This window comes from Pantherophis guttatus, chromosome 3 (genome assembly GCF_059756535.1).
Source record: "Pantherophis guttatus breed Tessera chromosome 3, ASM5975653v1, whole genome shotgun sequence".
Classification (NCBI taxonomy): domain Eukaryota; kingdom Metazoa; phylum Chordata; class Lepidosauria; order Squamata; family Colubridae; genus Pantherophis; species Pantherophis guttatus.
Window position 1 is genome coordinate 5,734,857 of NC_142065.1, and position 18,897 is coordinate 5,753,753.

The following is an 18,897-nucleotide window of genomic DNA, read 5'->3' on the forward strand; positions in this document are numbered from 1 at the left end:
AGGCAAGGAAAACAAAATGCACAGGTACAGTATATGTGGTACCTTGCTCAATAGTGGTAACTGTGAGAGGGATCTTGGAGTCCTAGTGGACAATTGCTTAAATATGAGCCAGCTGTGTGCAGCAGCTGCCAAAAAAGCCAACACAGTTCTAGGCTGCATCAACAGAGGGACAGAATCAAGATCATGCAAAGGGTTAATACCAATTTATAAGGCCTTGGTAAGGCCACACTTGGAATCCTGCATCCGGTTTTGGTCGCCACGATGTAAAAAAGATGTGGAGACTCTAGAAAGAGTGCAGAGAAGAGCAACAAAGATGATTAGGGGACTGGAGGATAAAACTAAGGTTGGACAGTTGCAGGAACTGGGTATGTTTAGTTTAATGAAAAGAAGGTCTAGGGGAGACATGAGAGCAGTTGGTCCAATATCTCAGGGGTTGCCACAAAGAAGAGGGAGTCAAGCTATTCTCCAAAGCACCTGAGGGTAGAACAAGAAGCAATGGATGGAAACTCATCAAGGAGAGAAGCAACTTAGAACTAAGGAGAAATTTCCTGACAGTTAGAACAATTAACCAGTGGAACTACTTGCCACCAGAAGTTGTGAATGCTCCAACACTGGAAGTTTTTAAGAAGAGACTGGACAGCCATTTGTCTGAAGTGGTGTAGGGTTTCCTGCCTAAACAGCGGGTCGGACTAGAAGACCTCCAAGATCCCTTCCAACTTTGTTAAATTATTATGATCGTCGTTGTTGTGTCCCAAGGTCACATGATCCCCTTTTGCGACCTTCTGACGAGCCAAGTCAATGGGGGAAGCCGGATTCACTTAACAACCGGGTAACTAATTTAACAATTGCAGTGATTCCCTTAACAAACTTGGCAATAATAAAATGGGCCAAAATGTAAACTGCCTCACTTAGCAATGGAAATTCCAGGCTCAATCGTGGTCGTAAGTTGAGGACTACCTGTGATTGGCCCTCAAGGATGTTTTTGCTAAATGACTTTTCTGTTTATAAATTGGGTTTCTTACAAGAGCTGTTGTGAGTTCTGGTTCAGCTGACATGGGTCCCACCAGTCTTGATCTGATTGGGACGAATGAGAATCCATCCATGGTCAGGAACATCCATTCCTTTCTCCCAGGCTGTCTCTCTGCCCTTTATGAACTAGTGCCCCAAAGAACGACGGTTTGGCTGAAAAGGTCCCTCCAAAGTACAGGTAGTCCTCGACTTACAACAGTTCATTTAGTGACTGCTCAAAGTTACAACCTCACTGGAAAAAAGTGACTTCTTATGACCATTTTTTCACACTTAAGACCGTCGCAGCCTCCCCGCGCTCACTTGATCAAAATTCAGACGCTTGGCAACTGACTCCTAGTTATGACGGTTGCGGTGTCCAAGGGCCACCTGATCGAGACCTTCTGACGAGCGGGGAATCCGGATTCACTTAACGACCGTGGGACTAACTTAACCAACTGCGTGGAGTCACTTCACAACCCTCGCAAGGAAAGCCGTCAAATGGGCCAAAACTCTACTCCACCAATGTTTCACTTAGCAACAGAAATGCCGACCTCAGCTGTGGTCGTAAGTCGAGGACTACCTGGAGCCGATTCGCTCCCCACTTACCTATCTGCCAGAGTTGCCTGCTTTTCAGTTGTTTGGTTTCAAACAGCCGCTTTGTCTTTGGGGCGCGTGGGCAGGAAACCAAAGCATTATCTTTGACTGGGCTCTGTTTGGCTGGTTTTCTCCACACCTCCTGGTGGAAACGGCTGTGTGAGAGAGCTGCCTCCAGCAGCAGAAAAGGGCATCCGAGCAGGAGTTGGGGGCTTGAGTTGGCTTGAAGGACGCCTACAAGAAGATCCAGCCGGCGAGAAGATCCATGAGAAACGGGTGGGAAAGATCGTAAGCATGACTGTTGGCTTCCTGCTCTTCCTGAACGAGTGAAGTAAGTTTTTTTTTTTTTAATTTGATTTATATGCCGCCCTTCTCTGGAGACTCAGGGTGGCTTCCAATGTGCTCAGCAATAGCCTTCATCCTTTTGTATATTTATACAAAGTCAGCTTATTGCCCCCACAACTGGGTCCTCATTTTACCCACCTTAGAAAGGATGGAAGGCTGAGTCAACCTTGAGCCTTGGCGAGTTGCTTCTTTGAACACTACTGTAACTTCGCTGTGGGTCCTCTGCTCTTCTGTGAAGCCCCCTTGGTCTGTTTCTGGGCCAACGTGGTTGGGTTTGTGATCTTGGAGTCCTAGTGGACAATCGCTTAAAATAGGAGCCCGTGTCGTGCTGCAGATGCCAAAAAACCCAACACAATCCTAGGCTGCATAAACAGAGGGATAGAATCAATATCACGTGAAGTGTTAGTATTTATTTTATTTATTTATTTATTTATTTTTTTATTGAAAAGTTTTACAAAAAAGAAATACAGAAATTTTCCCCCCCCCATGTTCCCCCCACCCTTTCCCCCCCTTCATCCCACCCTCCCCACCCCCGATTTCCCAGAGCAAAATACAAGGTATTCCATTTAATCAAACATAAACTAGATTAATCTACTTATCCTCAAAATACTGCCTCCCCCACTGAAACCTTAACTCCACTACAAATAACCAAATACTTCTAATACTAACATTCATTCATAAGCTATTTGATATTTTCTTGTCTGATACTTATTTTGAATATAATCAATCCATCTTTTCCATTCCGATATGTATCTTTCTTGCGTGTGGTCCTTCAAATACGCCGAGATTTTCGCCATTTCTGCTAGGTTTGTTACTTTCAATATCCACTCTTCAATAGTAGGCAAAGAGTCCTTCTTCCAATATTGAGCTATTATATTTTTATATGCCGCCCTTCTCCGGAGACTCAGGGCGGCTTACAGTGCGTTAAGCAATAGCCTTCATACTTTTCTATATTTTATACAAAGTCAGCTTATTGCCCTCATAAACCGGGTCCTCATTTTACCCACCCTAGAAAGGATGGAAGGCTGAGTCGACCTTGAGCCTGGCGAGAATTGAACTCGCAGTAATTGCAGGCAGCTGGATGTTAAATGCTGCCTTAGTAGGAGGCATTAGCCTCCTACGCCACTCAGGCTTTATAATGCCTTGGTAAGGCCACACTTGGGATACCACACCCAGTTCTGGTCACCACAATATAAAAAGATGTGGAGACTCTAGAAAGAGTGCAGAGAAGAGCAACAAAGAGGATTAGGAGACTGGAGGCTAAAACATATGAAGAACGGTTGCAGGAACTGGGTATGTCTAGTTTAATGAAAAGAAGGACTAGGGGAGACATGATAGCAGTCTTCCGATATCTCAGGGGCTGCCCCAAAGAAGAGGGAGTCAAGTTCTTCTCCAAAGCACCTTGAAAGCAGGACAAGAAGCAATGGGTGGAAACTCATCAATGAGAGAAGAAATTTCCTGACAGCGAGAACGATTAACCAGTGGAACAACTTGCCTCCAGAAGTTGTGGGTGCTCCAACACTGGAACTTTTTAAGAAGAAACTGGACAATCATTTGTCTGAAATGATACAGGGCTGAGCTGAGGGTTGGACTACAAGACCTCCAAAGTCCTTTCCAGCTCTGTTATTCTGTGGAACCTGGAGCTCAGATGTAGCTCCAGAGAGGAGAGAGATGTTGAGAATGGGCTTGCTTAGACGTAGGGCAGGAGAGAAGATGATGTGAGACGGCGAAGACTAACCAACTGATCAAGGTGTAGGGATGTTCTGGAAGATGGATGGTGGTTCCATCAGCTATGTTGGTTAAATGTTTGTTTAAGATGGCTTATTTTATTGGAATCCATACATTCTAATTTGGCATATGAGGGACAATTACTTAAGGTCCCAAGATTGATTTCTGAAAAAAAGCTATTCGGGCACTTGGCCACCCAAAAAAGCAATTCGGGCGCTTGGTACAGGTAGTCCTCAATTTACAATGATTCACAGTGACGGTTTCAAAGTTACAATGGCACTGAAAAAAGGTACTTAGGACCATTTTTTTCACACCTTTGTAGCAATCCCATGACCAAAACTCAGGCACACGGCGGCTGACTCGTATTTATGACGGTTGTCAGTGCCCTGGGGTCACGTAATTCCCTTTTGCGACCTTCTGACGAGCAAGGAACCTTCTAGGGGCCTGGATAGCTCAGCAGACTAATGCATTGTAATTTAACTCCAGCTGTCTGCAATTACTGTAAATTCGAATCTCACCAGGTTGACTCAGCCTTCCATCCTTTCTAAGGTAGGTAAATTGAGGACCCAGTTTGTGGGGGCAATAAGCTGATTTTGTAAAAATATACAAAAGGATGAAGGCTATTGCTTAACGCATTGTAAGCCGCCCTGAGTCTCCGGAGAAGGGCGGCATATAAGTCAAATTAAAAAAAAAAAAAAAATTCAACGGGGAGGCCAGATTCACTTAACAACAGGGTTGCTAACTGAATAACTGCAGTGCTTCCCTATGACGAGAAAGGTCGTGAAATGAGGCAAAATTCACTTAATGTTTCGCTTAGCGACAGAAATGTGGAGCTCCGATGTGGTCGTACGTCGAGGACTACCTGTATTTCAGTGGCTGATTTTTTTTTCTCTCTCTCTCTCTCTGCTTACAGCTTCCTGTGCCAAGCAGCTTTTCGGCCTCCGTCTTATGGCGTCCGTCTTCGGGGAAGGGCCGGTGGGAGGGCTCCCCTTCTTCATCGCCGGGATGTCCCTGCTCTCCGCCTGTTTTGTGGCTCTCTGTGCAGCCTGCAAAAGGTAAACATTGGGAAATTTTTTGGCCAGGGACCCCCCTAAAGGAGCTCAGCATCTGAGCACACCCTACTTTAAAAATGAACAGATGTATCAGACGTGACCCTGACCATCTTCCCCTCGTCCAGCCCAGGGGTGGGCTGTTGGGGGTTCGTAGGGGTTCGGGAGAACCTCTAGCTAAGATTCTGTGCAGTTTGGAGAAGCCCCAAATCCCACTCCTGGCTGGCCCCGCCCACCCTTCCCAGGAGTCCCCATGCAGCCCGTTTTGGATGCAGGTAAGTGCAGGGCGCACACAGAGGCTCAGGGAGGGTGAAAAACGGGCCTACTAGAAGTTTGGGAAGGCCGGAAACGGGCCCAGTTTTGGCCTCCAGAGGGCCTCCGGAGCCTGGGGAGGCCATTTTCGCCCTCCCGGAGGCTCGAGAAAATCCTCTGGAGCCCAGGGAGGGCAAAAATGCTCTCCTCCTGCCATGGTGCAGGAGGCTGACTATGCCACACCCACCATGGCCACGCCCACCCAGCAACCGAGCAGAGAACCCCTTGCTAAAATTTTTGAAGCCCACCCCTGGCCCAGCCCCATCTTCAGCCCCTGCTGTCAGCATTCTGATGCTGCCATAAAAAGACGAGGCTTGACTTTTCACCTACTTATTTTCTCTGTAGATAATATCCCCAAGGAGATGGGATGGCGGGGGGAACATTCCTGTGGGGTGAGGTCAGAAGCTAGGGAGACTGGCTTGGAAGATGGCCAATGAAAAGATGAGAACTGGGGAACGGAAAGGGAAGGGTTTGGGGGTCAGAGGGTTAGTATCGGCTACGATGAAGTCGGGCCCAGATCTGTCGTACTCAATAAATGGAATATTTCAGCAAAGATTAATTGTTTGGGAGTGCAATTTATTTGAGATGACATCGAAACCTGACACCTGCCTTGTTTAGTCCTCCAAGGGATGGTCTGGGTATGTTGGAAGATGAAGCAATACCCTCCGATGAATAGAATTGAGCGTTTCTCGGTCTTTCCATCCTTCGGAGGGTATCTGGGGACTTTAGAACGTTCCAGAAAATATTTGTAGCTCTGGGTTGAACTGTGGGGTCCTTGGTGCTCTCTGAGGTTGGCGGTTTTTGTTCTGACCCAGCTCCCCAAAACACGACAAACCGTCTGTAGTTAAATCAATGATTCCTTTATTAGGAGCGCCAGCAGCCCCGGCAAAAAGTTTCTCGCTCACCACAGGCTAACAAGTCCATCCAGCAGGGAGATGAATAGTTGTCTGCCACACCTATGTCATCTCTGCCCTCCGTCCCCCCTTTTATCCCCAGAGCTAGGGTGAGGCTTCGCTAGCAGCAGTGACTCTTCCGTCCCAAGGACCGGCCCATAGATTTCCACTGCTCTCCTCTCCTCTGCCTTCTGTGCATCCGCGCGTCAGGCACTGGACCCAGCTGTTCCTCCTCTTCCTCATCAGCCACCTCCAGACCTCGGGGCTGTTGACTCTCCATCTGAGGGCTGACGGATTGTCAGGGTGGCAATTAATCCCATTCTGCTTTTGGGTAATTGCACCTTGATTAGAGAATGGATCGAGGCTTTTTCCTTGAAGTATACTTAAGAAAATAAACCCGAAGATATATTTTCTAAGAAAAACTCCTTTATTTGTTATAAAGAAAATAAAACATCTTACTAGCTAATTAATTACATCTTGGCAAAGCTTTCCCGGCCACCTCTCTTGGTCGGAGAACAAAGAAAGTTAGAAGAAAGCGAAAGAATGTAGACATGTGCAGTTAGCTCACTGATAAGAACTTGGCAAGCTACGGTAAGTCTGAAAGTTAAAAAATAAGAGCTCATCTGGTAAATACAAAAATGCAGTGACATGGATGGCCCAGGCTCCACCTCTTTCTCTCTCTCTCTGCCAGCTCCATTCACTCTTCCCCCTCGGAGCTCTCAGGTTGTGTTCTGTCCCCGTTCCACTCACGCACCCCCACAGACGGCCCAGAGTTAATAAGCAACACGACAAAATTCTTTGAAAATAAAGCTGGCAGCAACCCAGTGGCTAGCTGCCAATTCAGACTTTACTCACATAAAACAAAGATTAGACTGCCAGCATTCCGATAAAACAGGCAGAGTTTTCAACAATACAAGGATTAATCCAAATGCAGTCCGATAAAGCAGGCAAAGTCCAGTAACGCAGAGATCATGGATTATTTCTAGTTTTTGCTCGTCACAAACTGAACTGGCCACCACACCCACATTTATACCCTGTGGGGTGTGGTCCAGTGACTCAGCTAATCTCTGGTACGCCTTCCCCTCTGCTGTGCACGCTTCTCCCTGCACCTCTGCCGAGGGTCCAGCCAGCACTTATCTCCTTCGTCGCTGTCCACCTGTGGCTGCGGGGACGTGCTTGGCTCTGAGCCTATCGTTTGGCCTTCGGTGTCCTCCGGAGGCATTGCCAGAGAGGAGGTCCTGGAGAGGGAGGCCTTGCCAACTCCTCTCCCTCACTCTCAGAGTCTGCATCTGTCGATAGCCCAGGCTCAGGCAACGGAGCCACAACAGGTTGCCTTGATGCTGACCCTGACTCCCACACCTCCCCCTCCTCTGATTTGGATTGTGGAGGGGTCGGGCGGCCGACAGGCCACAACAGTTTTCTTGTAGATGATTTATGACCCAACTAGGTAACATCGGCAGTGCTAGAAGGAAGCAGGTTTGCAGAGAGGAAGAGGAGGGGGAGGAGGACTGTGGTACTCTCTGAGCTTGGTGGTTTTCTTGCAGAGATTTTGTTACCAAACTACGTAACATCATCAGTGCTAGAAGGGTTTTCAGGAAGGAGGAGGGGGACTGTGGGATCCTTGGTGCTCTCTGAGCTTGATTGTTTTCTTGAAGATGTTTCACTACCAAACTAGGTAACATCATCAGTGCTAAAAGAGTTGGCGAAAAGGAGGAGGAGGAGGAGATCATCTGTGAGGTCCTTGTTGCTCTTTGAGTTTAGTTATTTTCTTGCAGACATTTTATGACCTGACTAGCTAATATCATCAGTGCTAGAATTGTCAGTGTTAGTGGGACAATCAAGGAACTATTTAATTATTTTAAACTGTTTTTAAATTTTGTATGTTCTGTTTTTTACTTTGGCTGTTCACCGCCCTGAGTCCTATTTGGAGAAGGGTGGTATAGAAATAGAAACAAACAAACAAACAAACAAACAAACAAACAAACAAACAAACAAACAAATAAATAAACTACCAGCTCAGACAATCAAACAGTAAACAACAGCCTAATCAAAGAACCATCAACCACCATTCCTACCCACACTGAAAGGGAAGGCACTTATATTATAAAGAGAGAGCAAACCCCACTCCCTGGTAGCATGGATGATATTACCTAGTTGGGTAATGAAATGTCCACAAGAAAACAATCAAGCCCAGAAGGCAGCAAAGGCTCCACACAATAGTTTTTAGATCGACAAACACATTAAAACCTTGTGTTGTCCAAAGCAACGTGATGGCTAATTTGGGCACGGCGATATTAGGATTTTCTAGGATCTATAAATTGGGAGAGTCCACATGATTAAGTTCATTTGTTGGTTAGCCTCAGCAAGGGGAAACATCTGGCTGGTTTTATTAGGCTTGGAAGCTCAACCGAGATGGGCTTGGTTCAGTGGTGAAATCTAAAATTTGTTACTACTGGTTCTGTGGGCGTGGCTTGGTGGGGGGGGTGTAATGTGACTGGGTGGGCGTGGCCAATTTTTTTTTTTTAACTTTTAAAATCATTTTGTCTACAACTTTTTCGGCAAAGAGATTGTAAAAAAATGCTTTCAAAAGGCTCTGATGATCCCAGCTGAGTTGCCTGATCGTCAGAGGCTTTTTTTCTTTTAAATGCCTCTGCCGATCAGGCAACTCAGCTGGGATCGTCAGAGGCATTTAAAAGAAAAAAAAGGGTTTTTTCCTTTTAAAAGCCTTTGACGATCCCAGCTGAGCCGCATGATCATCAGTGGCTTTTTTTTTTTTTTTTTACTTTTAAAAGCATTTTTTCGGCCGAAGAGGTTGTAGAAAAAATGCTTTTAAAAGTAAAAAAAAAAAAAGCCTCTGCCGATCAGGCAACTCAGCTTGGATCGTCAGAGGCATTGAAAAGAAAAAAAAGGGTTTTTTTCTTTTAAAAGCCTTTGACGATCCCAGCTGAGCCACGTGATCATCAGAGGCTTTTTTTTTTTTTTACTTTTAAAAGCATTTTTTCAGCCGAAGAGGTTGTAGAAAAAATGCTTTTAAAAGTTAAAAAAAAAAGCCTCTGATGATCGCGCGCCTCAGCTGGGCATGGGGGACGGGGGCAGGGATTTTTGCTACCGGTTCTCCGAACCACCCGCCGTCATTGCTACCGGATCGGGCGATCCGGTCCAAACCAGGAGCATTTCACCCCTGCTTTGGAGGGTCACTAAATGAACTGTTGTAAGTTGAGGACTACCGGGAGCATTTCACCCCTGGCTTGGTTGGTTAATCTTTGAATAGGAGACCACAAGGAAATCCAAGGATCGGAAGCTTTCATTTCCCATAAGCCTTAGCAAAATCAAGATAGCTGAAAAATGGCGAAATAGGGGAAAAGTGTTTTGGGACGTGAATGTGGAGTCCTGGTATCCACTAGAATTGAATGGATATTCCAGTGTTACTTTTCTGGACCACGATAACAAAATTCGCTCGATATGCACTAAGCGATTAACCTCTCCAGGGATTAATTTTGCCTCTTTTATGTTATTTAGGAAAGATGAGAGCAAGCTGCCTTCCCAGGATGATGAACAGGTGTTGTGTGATGAGCCTGTGAGTGCAGTTCTTCTACTATTACATTCTCTCGTTAGTTAGAAATGCCCATTTCCTTTGAGGCCTGCTGGTCTCGGTCCCTGTGCCTGATTTTAGGTGTGAGAGACAAAGATAGGTCTTCGGAAAGCGAAAATATGCCACGTGGGCTTGGTCCAGAGGCTTAGAGAATACAAAAGAGAGGGGGCTGCAGCATTGCTTGACATAGGGTCTCCTGCCTGAGCAGAGGTTGGACTAGAAGACCTCCAGGGTCCCTCCCAATTCTGTTATTCTTTATTCTGTACTGGTATATGTATGCTCATTCATTCATTCACCTATGATCTACCTACCGTATATCATCTCTCTCTCTCTCTCTGATAAAGAGATCTCTCTCTCTCTCTCTCTCTCTCTATCTCTATCCATATCTAACTATATCTATCTAATCTCTCTATCATCATCTATCTATCAAAATCTATCTATCTATAATCTATCTTATCTATCTCTCTATCTATCCATATCTATCTAATCTCTCTATTTTATCTTATCTATCTATCTATCTATCTATCTATCTATCTATCTATCTATCTCTATCTAATCTCTCTATCTTATCATCTATCTATCTATCTATCTATCTCTATCTAATCTCTCTTATCTGTCTATCTATTTATCCATCCATCCATATCTATCCATATCTATCTATATCTAATCTCTCTATCTTATCTTCTCTCTCTCTCTCTCTCTCTCTCTCTCTCTCTATATATATATATATATATATATATATATATATAAAATCTTTCTATCTTATCGTTATTTATCTATCTATCCATATTTATCTATATCTATCTAATCTATTTTATCATCTATCTATATATCTATATATCTATCCATATCTACCTATATCTATCTATCTAATCTCTCTCTCTCTCTCTCTCTATCTCTCTATCCATATCTATCTATATCTATCTAATCTCTCTTATCATCTATCTATCCATCCATATCTATCCATATCTATCTATATCTAATCTCTCTATTTTATCTCTCTCTCTCTCTCTCTCTCTCTCTCTCTCTATCTATCTATCTATCATCTTTATCCACATCTCAGCTCTAAATACAGTACAGAAGATGCTAGACTAGGAACAGAGAGATCTGGGTTCTAATCCTCCCATAGGCATAGAAGCTAACCCTAGAGAAATTCGTGCCAGCCTCTCTCTCTCTCTCTCTCTCTCTCTCTCTCTCTCTCTCTCTGGCCCAGCCTACCTTACTGGGCTGTTGTTGCAGAGAAACATAGGAGGGGGAAGGCACCCAAGAGGACATGTGTGCACAGAATTCCAGGCCCAGAAAGATTCCCTTTGGAGTTCCTGCTTCTGAACCTCGCATCACCAGCTTTCCTTGTCGTTTTGCAGGCTGTGCCAGGACCGATGGCGCCCTTGGCATTCGGAGGCTCGCTGCCCAATCTGCAGCATGGCAGCGAGAGAGATCCAGGGGATGCAAGTAAGCGGCCAGATGTTTTCTCATCAGAATTGGGGATGGGGAGGCCCATTGGAATTTGAGAATGGAATTACGGAGCTTCCCAACTTTCCCATGAAATCATCCTCCTTTTTTAACGACCCCATAATCCCTTGCGGGGTGGAAACTGGGCAGTCGTGGGATTCAAATAATTTAACAACCGGTTCTCTGCCCTAATGACTGGCTGGGTGGGCGTGGCCATGGTGGGCGTGGCCAGAGCGGTGTGACAGGTAGCAGTCAGCCTCCTACACCCCCCTGGGAGCAAAAACGGCCTATGAGGGGGAGCACGCCGCCCCCACCCCACGCCCTGTTTTGGGCCTAGGAGGCCTCCCTGAAGCTTCCTGGGAGAGAAAACGGGTCGTGGGGGGGGTGCCGCACCCCCCCCAGTCCGCGCCCCATTTTGGGCCTAGTAGGCCTCCCTGCATTTACCTGAGAGCCAAAATGGGGCGCGTAGGGACTCCTGGAAGGGGAGGGGAGGGGCCAGCCAGCAATTTAATTACCGGTTCGCCTGAACCAGCCCGAACCGGCTGAATCCCACCACTGAGTCTGGGTAACTGAATGGAGCTGAGTGTTTACTGGCCAGATGCCTTTCCTGTCGCCAGTGCGGAGTATTGTTCAGCAAATATATTCTCATTGTGCCGAGAGAAAGAAATATCTGCCTCTACCTAGGATCGAACTCACAGCCTCCTGATTGTGAGGCGAGAGCTCCATCTCTAGGCCCACCGCACCACTCCAACTTTTCCATGAAATGGGATCCCCCAATCCCTCAGGTAGTCCTCGGCGCATGGCCACAACTGGAATCTCGCTAGGCAAAGCCGTTGTTAAAGCGAATCATGTACCGATTGTGTACAACCTTTTGGCCAGGGTCGTGCAGAAAAATCGCTGCAGTTGTTGAGCGTCGTTAAGTGAACCTGGCTTCCCCCCATTCGCTTTGCTTATCGGAGGCCATCTGAGAAGGTCACGCATGAGGAACACTTGAACTCGGGACGCTGCAATGGTCATCAATACACGCAGTTGCAAAGCGTCTGAGTTTTCCTCACGTGACTGCAAGGGTCATAAGTGCGAGGACCGTTTACAGGCCACCTTTTTTCTGTGCCGTTATACCTTTGAACAGTCATTAAACAGACAATTGATAGTACAGTGGTCTAAGGCACCCTGTTATTAAGCTGGTTATTAAGACCAGCTGCCTGCAATTACTGCAGGTTCGAATCTCGCCAAGGCTCAAGGTTGACTCAGCCTTCCATCCTTTCTGAGGTAAATTGAGTACCCAGATTGTGGGGGCAATAAGCTGACTTTGTATAAATATACAAAAGGATGAAGGCTATTGCTTAATGCATTGTAAGCCGCCCTGAGTCTCCGGAGAAGGGCGGCATATAAATCAAATTTTAAAAAAAAAAAAGTAAAAAAAAAATTGTAAATTGAGAACTGTATTGTACTAGTGGTGATGTGGGGCGGGGGGGCAGGTGAGAAAGAGAAAAGTTTCTTTTTAAAACTTTGTTATATTTCTGTTTTAAGTTTTGTGGGTTTCCTGTCTTTTTGGGATATGTGAGCGTGAGGGGGGTGAGCTTTGTTTTTTAAAACTCAGTCAGGTTTCAGTTAATTGTTGTGGGTTTCCTGTCTCAACAGCCAGTCATTGTAGGATGAGGGCGCTAGAAAAAAACAGGTCGCTGAACCTCAGCATTTAAGGCAGACGAGACCCGTTTTAGGAACCCCAAAAGTCCTTGTCCTAAACCAGGAGTTGCCAAAGTTTAACAACTTTAAGACTTGCGACTTCGAACTCCCAGAATTCGAATTCTGGGAGTTCGAGGTCCCAAGTCTTAAAAGCGTCTGGCTGAGGAATTCTGAGGAATTGAAGTTGCGAGAAGTTTTATATCCAAATATATTTTATTCTTTAGTTTATACTGTCTCCCTCTTCCCTTAAAAAAAAAAAAAATTAACCGTGGAGAAAAATCTTTTACTCAAAACTTCTTCAAACCCCCAAATAAGTTATGCAGGCCTAATCCACATATCAAAGGAGAAGGTCTATAAAGGCAGAGTTAGTTAAATTAGGTCTCCCAGCGAACTGCGTTTTCACATGAATAAACATCATAGATGGCACATACCTACACGCTCCCACACCCCTCAAGTGTCACCCTAAATATCAACACTTGTCCACACCCAGGACAAGCTCCCCTATAAAACTGTACCGCTGTACCCCATTTCTCTTCAGCTGCCGCTAAAGGCAAACTTTTTGGTTTTTAGGAATAAATACAGGTAGTCCTCGACTTACAACAGCTCACTTAGTGACCGTTCAAAGTCACAGCGGCACTGAAACGGTTATAACCTTTCCAACATTCTCATGATCATGTGACGGGTTCCTTTTTATGACCGTTGCTGCGTTCCCAACGTCACGTGATTTTGCAACCTTTTTTTTTTTATTGCAAAAGTTTTACAATTACATTTTCACCCCATTTTTCCCCCCACCCCACACTCCCCACCCTAACCCCCCCAAGCCCCCCCAACCCTCCCCCCTGACTTCCACAGAATATAATCCCATCAAAATCCCCCTTTTATAAAACTTGAACCCCTCAAACCCCCTTATAATTTTTCATCTTCACAAAATTCATACATTTCTATTTTTATATAATACTTTCAATAAAAAGCTACTTGATACTTCCTAATTTGATATTTGTTCTGCACATAATCTATCCATTTTTTCCATTCCCATTCATAAGTCTCTTGTGAGCGATCTTTTAAATATGCGGAAGCCAGATTCACTTAACAACCAGGTTACTAACTTATCACTTGTGGGGATACACTTAACAACCGAGGCAAAAACCACTTAAGAATGCCTCGCTTAACAACAGAAATCTGGGTCTCAATTGTGGTGGTACGTTGAGGGCTATCTATATTTCTGTTTTCCTCACAGCTGTCCGGATCTCATTTTTATTTATTCTTGCGCAACCCCGGCTCGATTTGGAATTACCATATAAGACAACTGGGCGTATAAGACGACCCCCGAATTTTCCTGTTAAAATATAGGGTTTGGGCTATACTCGCCGTATAAGACTACCCCTCTTCCAACGCACACCAAATAAAAATTAAAAAACATCAACTGGCTCAGCCACAATGTAAAAGCAGCTGTGCTAGAACCCAAATTGGCCCCTGCAACAAGCAGGAACCTCACACAGCCACAAAAAGCCCAAAAAAACAACTTTCACACTTTACACACACACAACACAACACAACTGGCTCATCCACAATGTAAAAGCAGCTGTGCTAGACCCAAAATGGCCCCTGCAACAAGCAGGAACCTCACACAGCCACAAAAAGCCCCAAAAAACAACTTTCACACTTTACACACACACAGCACAACACAACACAACACAACTGGCTCACCCACAATGTAAAAGCAGCTGTGCTAGACCCAAAATGGCCCCTGCAACAAGCAGGAACCTCACACAGCCACAAAAAGCCCCAAAAAACAACTTTCACACTTTACACACACACAACACAACACAACTGGCTCACCCACAAAGTAAAAGCAGCTGTGCTAGACCCAAAATGGCCCCTGCAACAAGCAGGAACCTCACACAGCCACAAAAAGCCCCAAAAAACAACTTTCACACTTTACACGCACAAAATTCCACATACAGTTTTGTGAGATTTTGTGTGTTTGTGTAGTTAGAGTGAAACACTACAGAAACACACCAAATCTCAGAAAGCTGCACAAATATTATTTTATTTTATTTTTATTTTTATATGAAAGCTAAATTTAAAACTTCCTAAACTTTAAATGGCTAGGTCTAAAAAAGAACAACTAAAAAAAAACTCCAATTAACTATTTTTTTTTAAAGCTCCCAAAGGGGAAAAAAACTTACCCAATAGAACAGAGGTCTCCAACCTTGGCAACTTTAAGACTTGTAGACTTCAACTCCCAGAATTCCTCAGCCAGCTTTGTTTTGCTTAATTGCAGGCAGGGAGTTGCTTGCTGATGGAATGGATTCAGGCAAGCGAAGCAAGGCAAGCAAGCTGGAGGGGGAAAACTTTTTTTCTTCTCCATGGCTCTGGCGATCTCAGCTGAGTTGCCTGATCAGCAGATCGCCAGAGCCATTTAAGGCTCGTCAGAGCCTTTCGGGCTGATCTGCCTGGTTACAAGAGAACGACACCCGGCGTATAAGATGACCCCCAACTTTTAAGAAGATTTTCATGTGTTAAAAAGTCGTCTTATACGCCGGAAAATACGGTAATTAATTCTTCTGACAAAAAGTCCACAAGTCTTCTAAAGCTGTCGTGTCTGGAGACGCCTGTCCTAAAACCTCCGGTGTCAACCCTGAAACTGATCTGACGGAAGCCATTTTGGAAGCTTCAGTGTTGCCACACTGGAGCTGAGGGATGGGGAGGAGGAAATAGAGATAGCTGGGGTTTTGTAGCCAAAACAAAAGACTTATTCCTGGGAACCAAGGTCATTCTCACACCCGGTCAGAGAGAGGAGGAGCGACGTTACCAGGCAACCAGATTTGATTGGACCATGTGACTGATTGTTTGGGGAAGGCGGGGGGGAAACTTTTACTTTTAATTAGGTGAAAACCAGGGGAACCTTTCACCGGAACTGTGCCGATATGATATATCCAATAAAACTATTCTTTGAGGAATCTACCCGCCTTGGGAGTTTTGCTTGCTGTGGATATGTTACTCGGAACCCTGATAACCGGAGTGTTTCCCTCTGCAGACAACACGCCAGCCCCGCTGACTTTTCCTCGCCCGCCGAACAAAGACGACAACACGGTGGGTAGCTGCAGCGCCCTCATCCTCCTTCAGAGGGACCTGCCCAACGTCCCGTCTTCTCCAGACATGACCTACTCCAACCTCAGCTTCCCAAAACGAGCCGAGGTGGTGACGCTGTGCGAATCTCAGAGAGTGGAGGGAGAAGAAAGCCAGAACGTTCATCCTGCGGAAGATAAGATAGTGGAGAACATCCCAGGCCACCAGGCCGAGGCAGGTGGACCCAGCTATGCGTGTGTTGTGAAGAAGAAGAAGAAGAAGACAACAGATGGCAAACAAACCTGGGTGGAGATGGATAAACCTCAAGAGATGTCTCTTCCCACCAGCATGGCGTTATCTCCACCAACAAAAGAGGTAGGAGAAGTTTTTAAGTGGCCTTCAAGAGAAACATTCTTGTTCTGTTCAAGAAGGGTGATTTCCATTGTTAGATCTCCCTCTCCTAAAACACTCTCTGAGTATAGGTCAGGGGTCTGCAACCTTAAATACTCAAAGAGCCATTTGGACCTGTTTCCGACAGAAAAGAAAACACCAGGAGCCACAAAAACTGGGTGGGCGTGGCCAACTCGATGTCACTCACTTCCACCAGTCACATGACCTCCTAGCCATGCCTACCCAGCTGGTCATTAGGGCAGAGAACCAGTTGTTAAAAAACACCAGGAACCACAAAATCCTTTTGACAGATCTTTCTCTCTCCCCTCCCTCCCTCTCTCTCCCTCTCTCTCTATGTCTCTCTCTCTCCCCCCCCCTCTCTGTATCTCTCTGTCTCTGCCCTGGCCACTTCTCTATCCCCCGCCGTCACCCTTACCTTCTCAGGCCAGGCGAGGAGTGACTGGGAGGGGAGGGCGAGGGGTGGGGCCAGCCAATGGTGGGATCACCTGACAGGGAGCATGTTAAGGAATTCGCAGAGTAACCCTTGAATAGCAAGTGTGTACAGATGAAAACGATTGAGAATAGATACGAATAAACACAGTCAACACACAGATAAACTGAGTTGTGTTTACTTTCAGGAAATAGTAAGGCACAGTCGAATAAACAGTCCAGGTCATACACATATAAAGCAGGAGATAGCAAAACGACAGTCCAGGGATAATCTAATAACAAAGTCTTCTTACCAGTCGTCGTAGTCATTCACAATAAACAGTTCTTCTGGATTTGCAAACAGTAGCATACAGAGATATCAGAGAGCACGAACAGCAAAGAGAAAGAAACCATGTTTCTAGCTCCCTCTTAAGGAGATTGGCTACAGAGCTAACCAATCAGGACACAGTATGATGCAATACAGCAGTCTTAAAGCTATATTGATGGTTTATATATTGCCAACCCAACAAAGTAGGTAATACTCATTTCCTAACAGAGCCACAGCAGAGGGCCCAAAGAGCCACATGTGGCTCCAGAGCCGCAGGTTGCTGACCCCTGGTATAAGTAGTCCTTCACTTACGACCATTCTTTTAGCAATCATGGAAAATTTATTGATTGATTTATTAAATGTACAGGCAGTCCTCGGCCTTGGTTCTGCTAGCAACTGTTGTCATAAGTTGAGGGCATGCTGGCTGGGGAATTTTGAGTGTTGAACCTAACTTAAAGTTGCCAAGGTTGAGACCCTTTGAAATAACGCCTGACTCCTTACCATAGATGTCGAGCTTAGCTGATTTACCTGTTTTGAATTCTGGAGAGCATCCTAAAGTTTCATCAAGTCTTCACCCCGATAAATAGAACAGAATATCAGAGTTGAAAGGGAACTTGGAGGTCTTCTAGTCCAACCCCTTGCTCAAACAGGAGAGCTTATATCATTCCGGTCAAGTGCCTGTCCAATCTCTTCTTAAAAACTTCCAGTGTTGGAGCACCCACAACTTCTGGAGGCAAACTGTTCCACTGATTAACTGTTAATTTCTCCTTAGTTCTAGGTTGCTTCTCTCCTTGATGAATTTCTATCCGTTGTTTCTGTTAAGGATATTGTTGTTGTGTTACCAACCAGCAGAGTGTAGAACACAGAGGAACGTTGCTGAGAGCGATGAAAAAGAGATGTGCAAACTGGTCTATCAAAAGTTTACTTTATAGTGAAAAAAACAATCTCGTAGTCTTTAAATCAATCCAAGTCTTTGCCAGTTAAATCAGTCCAGTGATACAAAAACTCTTCTTACCACACAAACAGTCGTTGGTTAGAATGACAAACTCACTCTGGTTCACAAACCACGATGGTAGCAGATCCATCCAACCGATGATAGCACAATGGTAGCAACTCCTCGCACAATGGTAGCATATCATCAACTGAATACGTTACAGTACCTTTCTTAAATACGTTTACAACTAGTGATTATCTAATTACAGCATGACTCAGCATTACAACGAATCAGCAGTAAAACTTTAAAGTCACACAATACATATTCATATTAAAGTCACAGAATACATATATTGCCTGGACAGCTTGTTAGGCTCAAACCATATCCTAACAGTTTCTTGTCGTGCCTTCAGATGCTTTGGAAAATAGTTTGACCCACTTTTCTTTGTGGCAGCCCCTCAAGTATTGCAAGACCCCTATGTATTCTCCTTCATCTTAGTTTGTTAACTATTTGCCTGTTTCTTCCTATGGCTGGAGATGAGTTGAAGGATTACAGATCCCTTCTGCTTGATTTTCTAGGGCAGGGGTCTCTAAAGTTGACAATTTTAAGATTTGTGAACTACCATTCCCAGAATTCCCCAGCCAGAATGGCTGTCTGGTTGAGGAATTCTGGAAGTTAAACCTGGGGACTTCAATTCCCAGAATTCCCCAGCCAGACCAGCTGACTGGCTGAGGAATTCGGGAAGTTGAACTTCTGAACTGAGGAATTCTAGAAATTGAACTTCTGGACTTCAATTCCCAGAATTCCCCAGCCAGAAAAGCTGACTGGTTGAGAAATTCTGGAAATTGAACTTCTGGACTTCAATTCTCAGAATTCTCCAGCCAGAACAGCTGACTGGCTGAGGAATTCTGGAAATTGAACTTCTGGACTTCAGTTCCCAGAATTCCCCAGCCAGAAAAGCTGACTGGTTGAGAAATTCTGGAAATTGAACTTCTGGACTTCAGTTCCCAGAATTCTCCAGCCAGAACAGCTGACTGGCTGAGGAATTCTGGAAGTTGAACTTGCTGACTTCAATTCCCAGAATT

The 18,897-nt window shown here is 45.1% G+C and overlaps 1 protein-coding gene across 2 annotated transcripts in view; it reads left to right on the forward strand.

Moving 5' to 3' along the window:
* The first annotated feature begins 1,015 nt into the window (after nt 1–1,015).
* LOC132709726 (uncharacterized) overlaps nt 1,016–18,897 on the forward strand; it is a 19,858-nt gene continuing 1,976 nt past the window's right edge. Inside the window, exons 1-5 of one of the 2 annotated variants that reach the window (XM_060684321.2) lie at nt 1,016–1,933; nt 4,589–4,730; nt 9,449–9,506; nt 10,886–10,973; nt 15,700–16,106. In XM_060684321.2, coding sequence (XP_060540304.2) covers nt 4,624–4,730; nt 9,449–9,506; nt 10,886–10,973; nt 15,700–16,106 — 660 coding nt within the window. In that variant the 5' untranslated portion in view covers nt 1,016–1,933; nt 4,589–4,623. Of the gene's footprint in view, nt 1,934–4,374; nt 4,731–9,448; nt 9,507–10,885; nt 10,974–15,699; nt 16,107–18,897 lie in introns of those variants that run through there. The other variant, XM_087890984.1, reaches the window with a different exon arrangement.